This window comes from Bombina bombina, chromosome 1 (assembly GCF_027579735.1).
Source record: "Bombina bombina isolate aBomBom1 chromosome 1, aBomBom1.pri, whole genome shotgun sequence".
In the NCBI taxonomy this organism is placed as follows: domain Eukaryota; kingdom Metazoa; phylum Chordata; class Amphibia; order Anura; family Bombinatoridae; genus Bombina; species Bombina bombina.
The window spans coordinates 1,178,715,560-1,178,736,455 of record NC_069499.1 but is presented as its reverse complement, the minus strand read 5'-3'; the positions used below and the strand labels follow the sequence as shown (position 1 = coordinate 1,178,736,455).

Below are 20,896 nucleotides of genomic sequence, written 5' to 3'. Positions count from 1 at the left end.
TATAGTGCTCGAGAAACATGCACAAGTAGCGATTTTACATTCCTGCTTTTCAACAAAAGGAAGCAAAAGAACAACATAAGTAAATTACGGCTAGATTACGAGTTTTTCGGTAAGAGGGGTGCAGTGTTAACTTGCACGTTATTGTCACCGCTCACTTTCCTACAGCGCTGGTATTACAGGTTTTTATAAACCCGGCGTTATTAGGCAAGAAGTGAGCGTAGAGCAAAATTGTGCTCCAAAACGCACTCCAATACCAGCGCTGCTTGAGTCAGCGGTGAGCTGGTCGTACGTGCTCGTGCACGATTTCCCCATAGACATCAATGGGGAGAGCCGGCTGAGAAAAAGTCTAACACCTGCTAAAAAGCAGCGTAAAGCTCTGTAACGCAGCCCCATTGATTCCTATGGGGAAACACATTTTATGTTTACACCTAACACCCTAACATGAACCCCGAGTCTAAACACCCCTAATCTTACACTTATTAACCCCTAATCTGCCGCCCCTGACATCGCCGACACCTGCATTATATTATTAACCCCTAATCTGCCGCTCCGGACATCACCGACACCTACATTATATTTATTAACCCCTAATCTGCCGCCCCCAACATCGCCAACACCTACATTCTACTTATTAACCCCTAATCTGCTGCCCCAACATCGCCGACACCTACATTATATTTATTAACCCCTAATCTCCCGCCCCCAATGTCGCCGCAACCTACCTACACTTATTAACCCCTAATCTGCCGCCCCAACGTCGCCGCCACTATAATAAACATATTAACCCCTAAACCACTGTACTCCCACATCGCAAACACTAGTTAAATATTATTAACCCCTAATCTGCCGCCACTAACGCCACCGCCACCTACCTACACTTATTAACCCCTAATCTGCCGCTCCCAACGTCGCCAACACTATAATAAACATATTAACCCCTAAACCGCTGCACTCCCGCATCACAAACACTAGTTAAATATTATTAACCCCTAATCTGCCGCCTCTAACATCTCCGCCACCTACCTACATTTATTAACCCCTAATCTGCCACCCCCAACGTCGCCGCCACTATACTAAATTTATTAACCCCCTAAACCTTAGTCTAACCCTAACACCCCCTAACTTAAATATAATTAAAATAAATCTAAATAAAACCTACTATTAATAACTAAATAATTCATATTTAAAGCTAAATACTTACCTGTAAAATAAACCCTAAGCTAGCTACAATATATCTAATAGTTACATTGTAGCTATCTAAGGTTTTATTTTTATTTCACAGGCAAGTTTGTATTTATTTTAACTAGGTAGAATAGTTACTAAATAGTTATTAACTATTTACTACCTAGCTAAAATAAATACAAATGTACCTGTAAAATAAAACCTAACCTGTCTTACACTAACACCTAACCTTACACTACAATTAAATCAATTACATAAATTAAATACAATTACATAAATTACAAAAAAAAAACCCCACTAAATTACACAAAATAAAAAAATAAATTATAAGATATTTAAACTAATTACACCTAATCTAATAGCTCTATCAAAATAAAAAAGCCCCCACAAAATAAAAAAACCCTAGCCTAAATTAAACTACCAATAGCCCTTAAAAGGGCCTTTTGATGGGCATTGCCCCAAAGAAATCAGCTCTTTTATCTGTAAAAAAAAAAAATACAAACAACAGCCAACAGTAAAACCCACCACCCACCAACCAACCCCCCAAATAAAAACCTAACTAAAAAAACCTAAGTTCCCCATTGACCTGAAAAGGGCATTTGGATGGGCATTGCCCTTAAAAGGGCATCTAGCTCTTTTTCAAGTGCCCAAACCCCTAATCTAAAAATAAAACCCACCCAATAAACCCTTAAAAAAACCTAACACTAAACCCCCGAAGATCCACTTACAGTTTTGAAGACCGGACATCCATCCTCAACGAAGCCGGGAGAAGTCTTCATCCAAGCGGCAAGAAGTCCTCAACGATGTCGGGAGAAGTCTTCATCCAAGCCGGCAGAAGTGGTCCTCCAGATGGGCAGAAGTGGTCCTCCAGATGGGCAGAAGTCTTCATCCAGACGGAATCTTCTATCTTCATCCATCCGGCGCGGAGTGGCTCCATCTTCAAGACATCCGGCGCGGAGCATCCTCTTCGATCGAAGTCTTCTTCCCGAATGAAGGTTCCTTTAAATGACGTCATCCAAGATGGCATCCCTTAAATTCTGATTGGCTGATAGAATTCTATCAGCCAATCGGAATTAAAGGTGAAAAAATCCTATTGGCTGATGCAATCAGCCAATAGGATTGAGCTTCGATCCTATTGGCTGATCCAATCAGCCAGTAGGATTGAGCTTGCATTCTATTGGCTGTTCCAATCAGCCAAAAGAAGAATGCAAGCTTAATCCTATTGGCTGATTGGATCAGCCAATAGGATTGAAGCTCAATCCTATTGGCTGATTGCATCAGCCAATAGGATTTTTTCACCTTTAATTCTGATTGGCTGATAGAATTCTATCAGCCAATCGGAATTCAAGGGACAACGTCATTTAAAGGAACCTTCATTCTGGAAGAAGACTTCGATTGAAGAGGATGCTACGTCTGGGTGAAGAGGATCCCGTCTGGATGAAGACTTCTGCCCGTCTGGAAGACCACTTCTGCCGGCTTGGATGAAGACTTCTCCCGGCTTCGTTGAGGACTTCTTGCCGCTTGGATGAAGACTTCTCCCGGATTCATTGAGGATGGATGTCTGGTCTTCAAAAACTGTAAGTGGATCTTTGGGGGTTAGTGTTAGGTTTTCTTAAGGGTTTATTGGGTGGGTTTTATTTTTAGGTTAGGGTTTGGGCAGAATAAGAGCTAAATGCCCTTTTAAGGGCAATGCCCATGCAAATGCCCTTTTCAGGGCAATGGGGAGCTTAGGTTTTTTTTAGTTAGGTTTTTATTTGGGGGGTTTGGTTGTGGTGGGTGGTGGGTTTTACTGTTGGGGGTGTTTGTATTTCTTTTACAGGTAAAAGAGCTGATTTCTTGGGGCAATGCCCCTCAAAAGGCCCTTTTAAGGGCTATTGGGTAGTTTAGTTTAGGCTAGGGTTCTTTTATTTTGGGGGGGCTTTTTTATTTTGATAGGGCTATTAGATTAGGTGTAATTAGTTTAAATATCTGATAATTTATTTTTTATTTTGTGTAATTTAGTGTTTGTTTTTTTTGTAATTTAGTTAATTGTATTTAATTAATGTAATTTATTTAATTGTAGTGTAATGTTAGGTGTTAGTGTAAGACAGGTTAGGTTTTATTTTACAGGTAAATTTGTATTTATTTTAGCTAGGTAGTTAGTAAATAGTTATTAACTATTTACTAACTACCTAGTTAAAATAAATACAAACTTGCCTGTGAAATAAAAATAAAACCTAAGATAGCTACAATGTAACTATTAGTTATATTGTAGCTAGCTTAGGGTTTATTTTATAGGTAAGTATTTAGTTTTAAATAGGAATTATTTAGTTATTAATAGTAGGTTTTATTTAGATTTATTTTAATTATATTAAAGTTAGGGGGTGTTAGGGTTAGGTTTAAGGGTTAATATGTTTATTATAATGGCGGCGATGTCCAGAGCGGCAGATTAGGGGTTAATAATTTTATTTTAGTGTTTGTGATGCAGGAGGGCCTCGGTTTAGGGGTTAATAGGTAGTTTATGGGTGTTAGTGTACTTTTTAGCACTTTAGTTACGAGTTTTATGTTACAGCTTTAACTAATAACTACTGACTTTAGATTGCATTACGAACCTTGCGGGATAGGCCGCTCACTTTTTGGCCTCCCAGAAAAAGCTTGTAATATCGGCGCTATGGAAGTCCCATTGAAAAAAAGACTTTACGCAAATTGCGTAAGTTACTTTGCGTTACGGCCAAAAAAGTGTTCGGTAAAGCTTTTTTGACAAGACTCGTAATAGCAGTGGTAGTGAAAAAGCAGCGTTATAACCCATAACGCTGCTTTTTCACTCATAACGCAAAACTCGTAATCTAGCCATTAGAAAGCCATTAGAAAGTTATCTAAAATTACATGCTCTATCTGAATCATGAAAGAAATCATGAAAGAAAAATGTATGGTTTCATGTCCCTTTCAGTTCAATTAAACAACAGTGATAAACATTAGTAGATGTACCTCAGCCTCAAATTGTAGGGCTGCGGTTTGAGAAGTAATTGTCGAAATCCCTTCTTTACAGAAAGGATGAATGATACATGGCATAGACTTACAATAGTAAGGAAATATACTGTAGGGGTAGGGTTGTATTTTTGCCTAGGCAAACTACCCCTTTGCCTAGGGCAGCAAATTTTGAGGATTAGTTCTGTGTTATGATATTTTCCCATTCCTATGCAAACCAAATGATTGATTTATTCATTTTATTTCAAACTAATGATTGCTGTTGATTGAGGGTACAGGTATTGAGGGGTGTCCCTGATCTCTGGTTGTGGGAAATATGAGGCAAATATTACCTAAGGCTGGATTTTAAGTGGAGCAATACATTTTGTCTGCTCATGATGAGAGGTAAGCGCACACAAGATAAGTTAGTAGCGCTCATGTGTTAGTGTTAGTATCACAAGTTGAAAGTAAAAAGTTAATGCGAGCAAAAGTCTCTGACGCACTAACTTCTGGATTTCGAATATCATGACCAAGCTTACTCCCTTTCCCCATAGACTTCTAATGAGGGGTGCTAAAGCCTTTTCTTTTTATTGCTCATACTCTAACCAAAAGCTGCGCTAGATTAACTGCTGCTAATGCTGAAGGTGCGTTAGGAATACTTAAAATTTCTATGCTCTTCATTTATAAGAAAATATTATTTTTATTTTAAAACATAATTTATGCTTACCTGATAAATTCCTTTCTCCTGTAGTGTAGTCAGTCCACGGGTCATCATTACTTCTGGGATATTAACTCCTCCCCAACAGGAAGTGCAAGAGGATCACCCAAGCAGAGCTGCTATATAGCTCCTCCCCTCTACGTCACACCCAGTCATTCGACCGAGAACCAAACGAGAAAGGAGAAACTATAGGGTGCAGTGGTGACTGGAGTATAATTTAAAAATTTAGACCTGCCATAAAAAACAGGGCGGGCCGTGGACTGACTACACTACAGGAGAAAGGAATTTATCAGGTAAGCATAAATTATGTTTTCTCCTGTTAAGTGTAGTCAGTCCACGGGTCATCATTACTTCTGGGATACCAATACCAAAGCTAAAGTACACGGATGACGGGAGGGACAGGCAGGATCTTTATACAGAAGGGACCACTGCCTGAAGAACCTTTCTCCCAAAAACAGCCTCCGAAGAAGCAAAAGTGTCAAATTTGTAAAATTTGGAAAAAGTATGAAGAGAAGACCAAGTTGCAGCCTTGCAAATCTGTTCAACAGATGCCTCATTCTTAAAGGCCCAAGTGGAAGCCACAGCTCTAGTAGAATGAGCTGTAATTCTTTCAGGAGGCTGCTGTCCAGCAGTCTCATAGGCTAAACGTATTATGCTACGAAGCCAAAAAGAGAGAGAGGTAGCAGAAGCTTTTTGACCTCTCCTCTGTCCAGAATAAACGACAAACAGGGAAGAAGTTTGGCGAAAATCTTTAGTTGCCTGTAAATAAAATTTCAGGGCACGGACTACATCTAGATTGTGGCAGAAGTCGTTCCTATCTTTGAAGAAGGGTTAGGACACAATGATGGAACAACAATCTCTTGATTGATATTCTTGTTAGTGACAACCTTAGGTAAGAACCCAGGTTTAGTACGCAGAACTACCTTATCTGAATGAAAAATCAGATACGGGAGAATCACAATGTAAGGCTGATAACTCAGAGACTCTACGAGCCGAGGAAATAGCCATTAAAAACAGAACTTTCCAAGATAACAATTTAATATCAATGGAATGAAGGGGTTCAAACGAACACCCTGTAAAACGTTAAGAACTAAATTTAAGCTCCATGGTGGAGCAACAGTTTTAAACACAGGCTTAATCCTGGCCAAAGCCTGGCAAAAAGCCTGAACGTCTGGAACTTCTGACAGACGTTTGTGTAAAAGAACGGACAGAGCTGAGATCTGTCCCTTTAAGGAACTAGCAGATAAACCCTTTCTAAACCCTCTTGTAGAAAAGACAATATCCTAGGAATCCTAACCTTACTCCATGAGTAACTATTGGATTCGCACCAATGTAAGTATTTACGCCATATTTTATGGTAAATCTTTCTGGTAACAGGTTTCCTAGCCTGTATTAAGGTATCAATTACTGACTCCGAAAATCCACGCTTTGATAAAATCAAGCGTTCAATCTCCAAGCAGTCAGCTTCAGAGAAATTAGATTTTGATGTTTGAAAGGACCCTGAATTAGAAGGTCCTGTCTCAGAGGCAGAGACCCAAGGTGGACAGGATGACATGTCCACTAGATCTGCATACCAGGTCCTGCATGGCCACGCAGGCGCTATTAGAATCACCGATGCTCTCTCCTGTTTGATCCTGGCAATCAATCGAGGAAGCATCGGGAAGGGTGGAAACACATAGGCCATCCCGAAGGTCCAAGGTGCTGTCAAAGCATCTACCAGGACCGCTCCCGGGTCCCTGGACCTGGACCCGTAACAAGGAAGCTTGGCGTTCTGGCGAGACGCCATGAGATCTATCTCTGGTTTGCCCCAAAGTCGAAGTATTTGGGCAAAGACCCTCCGGATGAAGTTCCCACTCCCCCGGATGAAAAGTCTGACGACTTAGGAAATCCGCCTCCCAGTTCTCCACCTCCAGGAATGTGGATCGCTGACAGGTGGCAAGAGTGAGACTCTGCCCAGCGAATTATCTTTGATACTTCCATCATCGCTAGGGAGCTTCGTGTCCCTCCTTGATGGTTGATGTAAGCTACAGTCGTGATGTTGTCCGACTGAAACCTGATGAACCCCCGAGTTGTTAACTGAGGCCAAGCCAGAAGGGCATTGAGAACTGCTCTCAATTCCAGAATGTTTATTGGAAGGAGACTCTCCTCCTGAGTCCATGATCCCTGAGCCTTCAGGGAATTCCAGACAGCGCCCCAACCTAGTAGGCTGGCGTCTGTTGTTACAATTGTCCAATCTGGTCTGCTGAATGGCATCCCCCTGGACAGATGTGGCCGAGAAAGCCACCATAGAAGAGAATTTCTGGTCTCTTGATCCAGATTCAGAGTTGGGGACAAATCTGAGTAATCCCCATTCCACTGACTTAGCATGCACAATTGCAGTGGTCTGAGATGTAGGCGTGCAAAGGGTACTATGTCCATTGCCGCTACCATTAAGCCGATTACCTCCATGCATTGAGCCACTGACGGGTGTTGAATGGAATGAAGGACACGGCAAGCATTTTGAAGCTTTGTTAACTTGCCTTCTGTCAGGTAGATCTTCATTTCTACAGAATCTATAAGAGTCCCCAAGAAGGGAACTCTTGTGAGCGGAAAGAGAGAACTTTTCTCTTCGTTCACCTTCCACCCATGCGACCTTAGAAATGCCAGTACTAACTCTGTATGAGACTTGGCAGTTTGAAAGCTTGACGCTTGTATCAGAATGTCGTCTAGGTACGGAGCCACCGAAATTCCTCGCGGTCTTAGTACCGCCAGAAGAGCGCCCAGAACCTTTGTGAAGATTCTTGGAGCCGTAGCCAATCCGAATGGAAGAGCTACAAACTGTAATGCCTGTCTAGGAAGGCAAACCTTAGATACCGGTAATGATCTTTGTGAATCGGTATGTGAAGGTAAGCGTCCTTTAAATCCACTGTGGTCATGTACTGACCCTTTTGGATCATGGGTAAGATTGTCCGAATAGTTTCCATTTTGAACGATGGAACTCTTAGGAATTTGTTTAAGATCTTTAAATCCAAGATTGGTCTGAAGGTTCCTTCTTTCTTGGGAACCACAAACAGATTTGAGTAAAACCCCTGTCCGTGCTCCGACCGCGGAACCGGGTGGATCACTCCCATTAGCAAAAGATCTTGTACACAGCGTAGAAACGCCTCTTTCTTTATTTGGTTTGTTGACAACCTTGAAAGATGAAATCTCCCTTTTGGGGGAGAGATTTTGAAGTCCAGAAGATATCCCTGAGATATGATCTCTAACGCCCAGGGATCCTGGACATCTCTTGCCCAAGCCTGGGCGAAGAGAGAAAGTCTGTCCCCCCACTAGATCCGTTCCCGGATCGGGGGCCCTCAATTCATGCTGTCTTAGGGGCAGCAGCAGGTTTTCTGGCCTGCTTGCGCTTGTTACAGGACTGGTTAGGTTTCCAGCCTTGTCTGTAGCGAGCAACAGTTCCTTCCTGTTTTGGTGCAGAGGAAGTTGATGCTGCTCCTGCCTTGAAGTTACGAAAGGCACGAAAATTAGACTGTCTAGCCCTAGGTTTGGCTCTGTCTTGAGGCAGGGCATGGCCTTTACCTCCTGTAATGTCAACGATAATTTCTTTCAAACCGGGCCCGAATAAGGTCTGCCCTTTGAAAGGAATGTTAAGTAATTTAGATTTAGAAGTAAGTGGTATCAGCTGACCAGGATTTTAGCCACAGTGCTCTACGTGCCTGAATGGCGAATCCGGAATTCTTAGCCGTAAGTTTAGTTAAATGTACTACGGCATCTGAAATAAATGAATTAGCTAGCTTAAGGGGTTTTAAGCTTATTTGAAATCTCATCTATAGTTATTGAGTCAAGAGTATCTTCCAGAGACTCTGACCAAAATGCGGCCGCAGCCGTGACAGACGCAATACATGCAAGGGGTTTGCAATATAAAACCTTGTTGAACAAACATTTTCTTAAGGTAACCCTCTAATTTTTTATCCATTGGATCTGAAAAGGCACAGCTATCCTCCACCGGGATAGTGGTACGCTTAGCCAGAGTAGAAACCGCTCCCTCCACCTTAGGGACCATCTTCCATAAGTCCCGTGTGGTGGCGGTCTATTGGAAACATTTTTCTAAATACAGGAGGGGGGGAAAAGGGTACACCGGGCCTATCCCACTCCTTAGTAATTATCTCTGTAAGCCTCTTAGGTATAGGAAATACGTCAGTACTCGCTGGTACTGAATAGTATCTATCCAGCCTACATAATTTCTCTGGGATTGCAACGGTGTTACAATCATTCAGAGCCGCTAATACCTCCACTAGCAGTACACGGAGGTTTTCTAGTTTAAACTTAAAATTTGAAATGTCTGAATCCACTCTATTTGGATCAGATCCGTCACCTGCAGATTGAAGCTCTCCGTCCTCATGTTCTGCAAATTGTGACGCAGTATCTGACATGGCCCTAATATTATCAGCTCACTCTGTTCTCACCCCAGAGTGATCTCGCTTACCTCTAAGTTCTGGTAATTTAGACAAAACTTCAGTCATAACATTAGCCATGTCCTGTAGCGTGATTTGTAATGGCCGCCCTGAAGTACTCGGCGTTACAATATCACGCACCTCCCGAGCGGGAGATGCAGGTACTGACACGTGAGGCAAGTTAGTCGGCATAACTTCCCCCTCGTTGTTTGGTGAATGATGTTCAATTTGTACAGATTGACTTTTATTTAAAGTAGCATCAATGCAATTAGTACATAAATTTCTATTGGGCTCCACCTTGGCTTTTGCACATATAGCACAGAGATATTCCTCTGAGTCAGACATGTTTAACAAACTAGCAATTAAACTAGCAAGCTTGGAAATACTTTTCAACTCAATTTACAAGTAATATGAAAAACGCACTGTGCCTTTAAGAAGCACAGAAAAAAACTATGACAGTTGAATAACAATGAACCGGAGAAATTATAAAAACCAAATTTTTTCCCGGTAAAGGCATAAATTTAGCAAAGGATTGCCCCCATTAGCAATGGATAACTAACCCTTAATAGCAGAAAAAAATGTACAAAATATAAACGTTTTTTATCACAGTCAAAGCACAATCTCACAGGTCTGCTGTGAGTGATTACCTCCCTCAAAATAATTTTTGAAGACCCTTGAGCTCTGTAGAGACGATCCGGATCATGCAGGGAGAGAAACAGACTTGTGACTGAATTTCTGATGCGTAGCAAAAGCGCCAAAATAGGCCCCTCCCCCTCACACACAGCAGTGAGGGAAGTTCAGTAAACTGTCTTAAATTAAAATAAACGACAGCCAAGTGGAAAAACAGTGCCCAAAACAATTTTTCACCCAGTACCTCAGATAATTAAACGATTTAACATGCCAGCAAAACGTTTAAATCAAATAACATGAAATGTCATTAAACAGCCTGTTGCTAGACGTTCCCACTGCAAGTTAGGCTAAAAGTTATAGGCATATAGTATTATCCCAGTGAAGTGTCATTCCCCAGAATACTGAAGTGTAAACATATATACATAACAGCCTGATACCAGTTGCTACTACTGCATTTAAGGCTGAACTTACATTATATCGGTATTGGCAGTATTTTCTCAGTCAATTCCATTCCTCAGAAAATAATATACTGCAACATACCTCTTTGCAGGTGAACCTGCCCGCTGTCCCCTGATCTGAAGTTTACCTCACTCCTCAGAATGGCCGAGAACAGCAAAATGAATCTTAACTACGCCGGCTAAAATCATCCAAAAACTTCTTCAAATTCTACCTGAGAAGGAACAACACACTCCGGTGCTGTTTTAAAATAACAAACTTTTGATTGAAGATATAAAAACTAAGTATAATCACCACAGTCCTCTCACACATCATATCTATTAGTTGGGTGCAAGAGAATGACTGGGTGTGACGTAGAGGGGAGGAGCTATATAGCAGCTCTGCTTGGGTGATCCTCTTGCACTTCCTGTTGGGGAGGAGTTAATATCCCAGAAGTAATGATGACCCGTGGACTGACTACACTTAACAGGAGAAATATATATTTCTATAAATATCTGTATATTGTTTTGTTTGCGAAATATATATGCAATATTGATATTGTAGCCCATGCTATCATTTGCACTCCACTTGTATATGTTTCTACTGACCTATGTCACACTGTAATAATTATCAACCTAGAAGATTAGACTAAACTGAGCAGCTGGTTTCTCCTCATTCTTCTTTACTTTTACTTTTTGAACATTGTGTAGTCTCCTGTGTATGTGCTCCAGTATACTCCATGCAAGCTCCCATGTTTGTGTCACTTTATGACAGTGGCCTCTGCAGTCAAATATTTGTCACCTGAACACAGAGCTAGGTTGTAACTACCAGGGGAGTGGTTAGAATGAGACCTGAATACACAGCAAACTAAACACCTTCCTGAGGTTGTTACCATATTGCTAATTTAAAAAAGGATGCAGTGTTTCGAACCCCACACCATCAAAAACTTAGAATTCAGATTTAATATATTTGTTGAATAAATGTTTTTCCAATTCTGCACACACCTGTTTCCCATGTTTTTGTTATGCCTATTGTGATCAACCCTTTTCTCTTTTATCGTTCTTTCTATTTGTTTTCCCTATCTCTAACATGTACTTGTACTGACAATTTAATTATCTCTCTTGTCCTGTCCATCCTTTATCACCTCCTCTTCTTTGTCACTCTACTACGTATATGTTTTTTTGCGCATCACTATTGATTCAGTCTCTCCATTTCCTCTCTCACTTCTATCTCTTTCAGTAGACTATATTGAAATCAAGTTGAACACAGCTCTCACCAATTACTTTTATTACTGAGCATGAGAAGGACTACAAGTAATGACGTGTGCTGGTGTGGTTTATGTGCACATACTTTGGAAAGTGAAAAGTGTTTGGGCCGGTGGGTTTTAGTTAATGCACACTAGACTTACCAACATTGTAGCTGCAGATAGCTCCTTGCAGCTTGCTTTCACAGCTTGCTGTGCTCCATGTTCCTTTGGAATCCATATATACACACGCACTGAGGTGTTGAGGCTCTCCATCCCTCCAGTTGGTGTAACTGAGGACATTATCTGTTAGCCAGGTGTGGGACCGTCCACCCTTTAAATCAATGAAAAGTCTCGTTATCCCATATGACTGGTCCAATAATGTAACATTTAGCTTAGGGTCCTGCATTAACCCTACCTCTTCATTGGACAGTCCAATCCACAGAGGGGTCTGTAGGCCAGTAACAGCCATGGTCAGATATGCCTGCTGGAAGGGGTCAAGGATGCTGCTCAGTGTGGCATTCCGGGTTTCACATAGCAAACGAGCATCTGACCAGCTCATCGGCTTCTGTAGGATCAGGTAGGAATTGTTCCTGTATGAAAGGGTGGAGCCAGGGGGAGGAGGAAAGGGCTCAGAAGGGGGGTTTAGTGTGGGGACTAAAGAAAGTGTAAATTGAAATATAAGAATAGAATAAGTGTACAGTGAATATAAGATGTGCAAATACACATTAGAGAGTAAAGAAGTAGGTACAAATTAAAAAGACAAGAATATAAAGATAATTGTTAAGTAATGTGGGGGGCAGGGTAGAGAGAGACATTAGATAATATGTTAGATTCAACTCCCCCAGTAGAAATAGCTAAAATAATAGAGAATGTAATTGTTTAATGCAGGTATGGTTATCTCTAGTGAAGTGTTATGTATGACCTTGATTGGTGAGCCTTAACTGTAGATGATATAAGACCCTGACTTGGGAGGATGTTTGAATATGACTTTGCTGCAAAATATAAGGGGCTGGTAGGCCTGATTAGTGGGAACAATTCTGATCTATGGGGGGCATAGCTAATCATGGTCTGATAGATGAAACTGACTGTTCTGAAAAAGAGAAAGTGAGTAATCTGTATCTGGCACTCTTTGTAAGGATGTACATACTCTCTGTATGAATGTTTTAATTGCAATGTTCTGATCGCTACATGGAAATTGATTTGATTTAAATAAAGAAGCTCTTAAACCAGGGCCGGACTGGGAATAAAAAGCAGCCCTGGAAAAATATGAAGACCAGCACTATTTTCTGCTGAGTCAGTAGAATGCACATGCCCCATTTTCTTAAAGGATATTACTGGGACACTCCTTCTACAATACTTTTTTCAAAATTAAATTATATTACTTTGAATTAAATTAAAATGTCAAATTTATGTTATATAGCAACCCTACAACCCAATTGCATTCAATAATCACCCCTTTAAATTGTAGCTTTCCAGCCCCAGCTGCAGAAGCCCACCGGGAAATCTCCTGGTATCCTGGTAGGCCAATCCGGCCCTATCTTCAATTTGAAAGAAATTGTGAGGACTGTAGTCACTACTGTTTTCCTTTTACTTGCTCATACCTTTGCTAATCTGGCAAATGTATCCTTGCTTTTCCTCCAAGCAGTTCCTGTCATCCCAGCGTCCGGTGAACAGAGATGGGGGCCCATGCCAGACCACAGCACAGTTAATCTAGGACATGCAGAATTGTGTAAATCTCACCTTTCCAGCCAATTTACATGCATAATATCAGACTCACTGGTCTTTATTAACCTGATTATAGCCTTTGAATTTAAACATGAACGGTATTTAAAAATGTATAGTTAACTGCAGTGGCATCTAACAATATTATCCAATTTTTAGTGCATCTAATTGAGTAAAAAAAAAGAGCAAATTATGTCAATAAAATACACATGGAGTGATGGCAAATACATATAACTTAAAAACAAGTTAATTGTTACAAATACTGTATTTTAAAAAAATTTAAGCAACTTCTATGCTCATGATTTCTTATTGTGTGTTGTGTATTAATGGAGTGAAGAACAGAGGCAGTGTCTAAAAATGGTTCTACTCATGATATAGGATATAATGTTTGGAACTATTGGCTTATATTTTTTAAATGGAGAGATTCAGGGACATATTACAAGTGGTGTGCTATTTAGCACTTTCGCTAACACGTGTAGGTTAGCGCACATATTGCAAGTTGAAAGTAAGATGTGTGCGAAAGCCAACATGCCCTAACTTCTGGATTTCAGATATCGCGACCATTATTATTTATTATTTGTAGAGCGACCAACAGATTCATGCAAACTTCTTTTCCCCATAGACTTCGATGGAGAGCGCAAACTGGAACAATTATCGTTGCGCACTAATCCAACACGCATTAGACCAACTGTGCTAACCTGAAGGTATTTATGAATATTATATATATATAAATATTAAAATTTAATAAAAAATAATTCTATTGTTTTCAAGTATTTGAGTGAAAAGGGCTCCAAAGTTTGTGTGTGTGTGTGTGTATATATATATATATATATATATATATATATATTATTAATTTGTTTTCTTATAGTTGTCTCCATTCCACTACTTACAAGATATTTAAAAGCCAGAGAGTTACTCTTACTTTGTACATACTCCCCAGACAGAAAAAGGCCACTGTATAAAGTAGATTATATTAAAAAAGATATTCTGCTCAGAGGGCAATTTATTGGCTACAAAATATGTAGAAATACTTGTGAATCTTAATAAATCATTTTATCACACTGAGTGTCTGGTGAAATATACCGGTTTGTCACTGCTGCTGGATGGACCATATCCAGATGGTTCCCTGGGAGCCCAGTTGGTATAGCTCAAAGGCTGACCATCCGCCCATTGGAACTTCCTGCGGTTGTTGTGGAGACCAATCCATAAGTCAAATGATATAGTGGGAATAATGGATGTGATAAAAGCTAGAGAGAAAAAAAGTTTGAGAAATGTTATAACAACAGAAATGTATTAAAGGGACATTAAACACTAAGGGCCAGATTACAAGTGGAGCTTTATTTAACTTTCCAGCTCAATGGTTAATTCTGAAAGAAGTAAGCTTTTTGTGCGCGTCGGGTTGCGCTCGTAATACAAGTTGATAGCAAACCGTTTTTGCGATAACGTATTCCCTAAAAGAAGTCAATAGAGCAAAAAAGTGGAAAGAAATACCCTACTCGCGCACAAGCCAGAATGCATATTCTCATGTGTGCTAACCTGACATGAAAATATGAATATTTCACATTCCAATGTTCTTCACATAGCAGAATATGTTCTACTTATTCATAAATACATATTTCTACATATATCTATTAGATAGTGTTATTTTGAGTGTAAGTACCTTGTTATGTATTTTTTTGTTTTGTGAAACAGTTAACCAGGGCTCTGAGGCCACGGTAATCATTCTAGCATCAATCACGATTGCGCTCAAGTGAACACGTTTACTTTCAACTTGTAATACAAGCAGAAACACCCGCAATAAACCCATTTTAGCTTGCGTGTAACTTTAAGCGATCCACTCATAATCTTGCCCGCCCTCTAGTCACGGCTGCCACAGTGTTGAAATGTATCTTCTAGTGCTGACGTGTTTGCATATGGGCAGCACTCACCTTCAGATACCTGTTCCAAAATGACTGCACCCATAATCTGAGGGAGGTGCATGAAATGTAGTATTTAGTGTCCCTTTAATTGACCATTGTCTAACGTTAGATGTGATTGACTTCCCACTTAATACCAGAATAGACTGCATTATCTGTTCATAATTATAGTACTGGGATTACATTCTTTTTCTGTTAAACTCAAAAGCACAGTTAAGAACATTGCCTGTGTAAGTAAATAGTTAAAGGGATACTAAATCCATTTTTTTTCTTTAATGATTCAGATGCAACGTTATCATTTACTCTTATTATCACTTTTTCTTCGTTCTCTTGCTATCTTTATTTAAAATGAATGTAAAACTTAGGAGCCGGCCCATTTTTGGTTGAGAACCTGGGTTATGCTTGCTTATTGATTGTTAAATATCTGAAGCTCTATCTGAATCTCTATCTGAATCATGATTGAAAAATGTGAGTTTAGTATCCCTTTAAAGTGACATAAATTTAAGTTTTAAAACTGACCATATTGTGAATGTACAGTATTTTCTTTCATGTAAATGGCAAGAGTCCATGAGCTAGTGACGAAAGGGAGAAACAATCCTACCAGGAGGGGCAAAGTTTCTCAAACCTCAAAATGCCTATAAATACACCCCTCACCACACCCACAATTCAGTTTTACAAACTTTGCCTCCTATGGAGGTGGTGACGTAAGTTTGTGCTAAGATTTCTACGTTGATATGCGCTTCTCAGCATTTTTGAAGCCCGATTCCTCTCAGAGTACAGTGAATGTCAGAGGGATGTGAAGGGAGTATCACCTATTGAATGCAATGGTTTTCCTCACAGGGATCTATTTCATAGGTTCTCTGTTATCGGTCGTAGAGATTCATCTCCTACCTCCCTTTTTCAGATCGACGATATACTCTCATATTCCATTACCTCTACTGATAACTGTTTCAGTACTGGCTTGGCTATCTGTTATATGTGGATGGGTGTCTTCAGGTAAGTATGTTTTCATTACTTAAGACACTCTCAGCTATGGTTTGGCACTTTATGTATTTATATAAAGTTTTAAATATGTATTGTACTATTATATTTGCCATGATTCAGGTTTCAGTATATTTCCTTTTGCAGTCTGTCAGTTTCATATCTGGGAAATGCATTTTTTAGAAATTTATTTCTTACCTGGGGTATAGACTTTTTTCAATTGACTGTCTTTTTTCTAAATCACGGGCAGAATTAGGCTCACAAGGGCGCAAAATGCTAAAGTTTATTGCGTCATTCTTGGCGCGAAGTTACGTTCGTTGACGCAAATTCGTCATTTCCGGCGTCTTAGTTGACGCCGAGTCCTTTCACAAGGTTGCGTCATCTATGACGCGAGTGTGTCATTTCTGTACGTTTTTGGCGCCAAAAAATATTTTTCTGTTTGTTGTGCGTCATACTTGGCACCAAATATTTTCATTATTTTAGACCCCATTCCTATTTGCCTCTTGCCTTTTTTCTATGTCAGAGGGCTATTCTGTTTGCATTTTTTCCCATTCCTGAAACTGCCATATAAGGAAAATGATAATTTTGCTTTATATGTTGTTTTTTTCTCTTACATTTGCAAGATGTCTCAATCTGTTCCTGTCTCATAATTCACTGCTGGATCCCTGCTGCCTGATAACAGTTCTACCAAAGCTAAGTGGAGATTATACCTCCAGCTGTGGTTTGTAATAGCTGTCATGATAAACTTTTACATGCAGATAATGTTTCCATCAGTAGTAGTTCATTACCTGTTGCTGTTCCCTCAACATCTAATGCACAAGATATACCTGTACATTTAAAAGAATTTATTTCTGATTCTATTCAGAAGGCTTTGTCTGCCATTCCGCCTTCTAATAAACATAAAAGGTCTTTTAAAACTTCTCATAAGGTTGATGAAATTTCAAATGACCAGCAACATACTGAATTATCCTTCTCTGATGAGGATCTATCTGATTCAGAAGATCCTGCCTCAGATATTGACACTGATAAATCCTCTTATTTATTTAAATTGGAGTATATTCGTTCTTTGTTAAAAGAAGTGTTGATTACATTGGATATAGAGGAAACTAGTCCTCTTGATATTAAAACTAGTAAATGTTTACATTCTGTTTATAAACCTCCTGTGGTTATTCCAGAGGTTTTTCCAGTTCCTGACGCTATTTCTGATATAATTTCTAAAGAATGGAATAAGCCTGGTACTTCTGTTATTCCTTCTTCAAGGTTTAAAAAATTGTATCCTTTGCCAGAAGTTAGATTGGAGTTTTGGGAAAAGATCCCCAAAGTTGATGGGGCTATCTCTACTCTTGCTAAACGTACTACTATTCCTACGGAAGATAGTACTTATTTTAAAGATCCTTTAGATAGGAAACTTGAATCTACCTAAGGAAAGCTTATTTATATTCAGGTCATCTTCTTAGGCCTGCTATTTCTTTGGCTGATGTTGCAGCTGCTTCAACTTTTTGGTTGGATACTTTAGCGCAACAAGTATCAGATCATGATTTGTCTAGCATTGTTAAGTTGATTCCACATGCTAATAATTTCATTTGTGATGCCATTTTTGATATTATCAAAATTGATGTTAAATCTATGTCTTTATCTATTTTAGCTAGGAGAGCTTTGTGGCTTAAATCTTGGAATGCCGATATGACTTCTAAATCCAGATTGCTATCTCTTTCTTTCCAAGGTAATAAATTATTTGGTTCTCAGTTGGATTCAATAATTTCAACTGTTACTGGGGGAAGGGAGTTTTTTTGCCTCAGGATAAAAAAAACTAAGGGTAAATCTAAAGCTTTTAACCGTTTTCGTTCCTTTCGTCAAAATAAGGAACAGAAACCTAATCCTTCCTCCAAGGAATCTGCTTCCATTTGGAAACCTTCTTCAAATTGGAATAAATCCAAGCCATTTAAGAGATCAAAACCAGCCCCCAAGTCCGCATGAAGGTGCGGCCCTCATTGCATCTCAGCTGGTGGGGGCCGATTAAAATTTTTCAAAGATGTTTGGATCAATTTGGTCCAAAATCATTGGATTCAGAGTATTGTCTCTCAGGGGTACAGAATAGGATTCAGAGTAAGACCGCCTGTGAGAAGATTTTTTTCTCTCACGCATTCCAGTAAACCCAGTAAAGGCTCAGGCTTTTCTGAAGTGTGTTTCAGACCTGGAGTTATCAGGGGTAATCATGCCAGTTCCGTTTCAGGAACAGGGTCAGGGGTTTTATTCAAATCTATTCATTGTCCCAAAGAAAGAGAATTTATTCAGACCAGTTTTGGATCTAAAGATTTTGAATCAATATGTAAGAGTATCAACTTTCAAAATGGTGACTATAAGGACTATTGTCTTTTGTTCAGCAAGGACATTATATGTCCACAATAGACTTACAGGATGCATATCTTCATATTCCGATTCATCCAGATCATTATCAGTTCCTGAGATTCTCTTTTCTAGACAAACATTACCAATTTGTTGCTCTTCCCTTTGGCCTAGCGACAGCTCCAAGAATCTTTTCAAAGGTTCTAGGTGCCCTACTCTCTGTAATCAGAGAGCAGGGTATTGCAGTGTTTCCTTATTTGGACGATATCTTGGTACTTGCTCAGTCTTTACGTTCTGCAGAATCTCACACAAATCAACTAGTGTTGTTTCTTCGAAGACATGGATGGAGGATCAATTTACCAAAAAGTTCTTTGATTCCTCAGACAAGGGTAGCCTTTTTAGGTTTCCAGATAGATTCAGTGTCCATGACTTTGTCTCTAACAGACAAGAGACGTTTGAAATTGGTTGCAGCCTGTCCGGACCTTCAGTCTCAGTCATTCCCTTCAGTAGCTATGTGCATGGAAGTTTTAGGTCTCATGACTGTAGCATTGGACGCGATCCCCTTTGCTCGTTTTCATATGAGACCTCTGCAGCTTTGTATGCTGAACCAATGGTACAGGGATTATACAAGGATATCACAATAAATATCCTTAAATCCCAATGTTTGACTTTCTCTGACTTGGTGGTTAGATCACCATCGTATAATTTTAGGGGCCTCTTTCGTCCATCCAACCTGGACTGTGATCACAACAGATGCGAGTCTTTCAGGTTGGGGAGCTGTTTGGGGATCTCTGACAGCACAAGAAGTTTGGAAATCTCAAGAGGTGAGATTACCAATCAGTATTTTGGAACTCTGTGTGATTCTCAGGGCTCTTCAATTTTGGCCTCTGTTGAAGAGAGAACCGTTCATTTGTTTTCAGACAGATAATGTCAAAACTGTGGCATATGTCAATCATCAGGGTGGGACTCGAATACTTGTTTGGGTGGAATCCAGCTCCTGTTTAATTTCTGTGGTTCATATCCCAGGTATAGAAAATTGGGAAGCGGATTACCTCAGTTGTCAGACTTTACATCCGGGAGAATGGTCTCTCCACCCAGATGTGTTTTCTCAAATTGTTCAGATGTGGGGGCTTCCAGAAATAGATCTGATGGCATCTCATCTAAACAAAAAAATTCCTAGGTACCTGTGCAGGTCCAGGGATCCTCAGGCGGAAGCAGTAGATACATTGACACTTCCTTGGTGTTATCAACCTGCTTATATTTTCCCGCCTCTAGTTCTTCTTCCAAGAGTGATCTCCAAGATCATCATGGAGCAATCGTTTGTGCTGCTGGTAGCTCCAGCATGGCCTCACAGGTTTTGGTATGCGGATCTTGTACGGATGTCCAGTTGCCAACCTTGGCCACATCCACTAAGGCCAGACCTTCTATCTCAAGGTCCTTTTTTCCCTCAGGATCTCAAATCATTAAATTTGAAGGTATGGAGATTGAACGCTTAGTGCTTAGTCATAGAGGTTTCTCTGACTCAGTGATTAATACTATGTTGCAGTCTCGTAAATCTGTTTCTAGAAAGATTTATTATCGATTTTGGAAGACTTACATTTCATGGTGTTCTTTTCATAAATTCTCTTGGCATTCTTTTAGAATTCCTAGAATTTTACAGCTTCTTCAGGATGGTTTGGATAAAGGTTTGTCTGCAAGTTCCTTGAAAGGACAAATCTCTGCTCTTTTTGTTTTATTTCACAGAACGATTACTAAACTTCCTGATATTCATTGTTTTGTGCAGGCTTTGGTTTGTATCAAGCCTGTCATTAAATCAATCTCTCCTCCCTGGAGTCTTAATTTAGTTTTGAAGGCTTTGCAGGCTCCTCCGTTTGAGCCTATGCATTCTTTGGACATTAAACTACTTTCTTGGAAAGTGTTGTTTGTTTTGGCCATCTTTTCAGCTAGAAGAGTTTCTGAATTATCCGCTCTCTCTTGTGAATCTCCTTTTTGGATTTTTCATCAGGATAAGGCGGTTTTGCAGACTTCATTTAAATTCTTACCTAAGGTTGTGAATTCTAACAACATTAATAGAAAAATTGTTGTCCCTTCCTTGTGTCCTAATCCTAAGAATTCTTTGGAGAGATCCTTGCATTCTTTGGATGTGGTAAGAGCTTTGAAATATTATGTTGAAGCTACTAAAGATTTCAGGAAGACTTCTAGTCTATTTGTTATATTTTCTGGTTCTAAGAAAGGTCAGAAGGCTTCTGCTGTTTCCTTGGCTTCGTGGTTAAAGATTTTGATTCATCAAGCTTATTTGGAGTCAGGTCAAGCCCCGCCTCAGAGAATTACAGCTCATTCT

At 39.8% G+C, this 20,896-nt stretch overlaps 1 protein-coding gene across 1 annotated transcript in view; it reads right to left on the bottom strand.

Moving 5' to 3' along the window:
• The window catches only part of LOC128663866 (C-type mannose receptor 2), a 347,089-nt gene that overhangs the window by 32,524 nt on the left and 293,669 nt on the right, over window positions 1–20,896 (bottom strand). The window contains exons 21-24 of the mRNA XM_053718428.1: window positions 14,396–14,559; window positions 13,192–13,300; window positions 12,006–12,244; window positions 11,753–11,921 (exon numbers count right to left, since the gene is read on the bottom strand). Coding sequence (XP_053574403.1) covers window positions 11,753–11,921; window positions 12,006–12,244; window positions 13,192–13,300; window positions 14,396–14,559 — 681 coding nt within the window. The remainder of the gene's footprint in view (window positions 1–11,752; window positions 11,922–12,005; window positions 12,245–13,191; window positions 13,301–14,395; window positions 14,560–20,896) is intronic.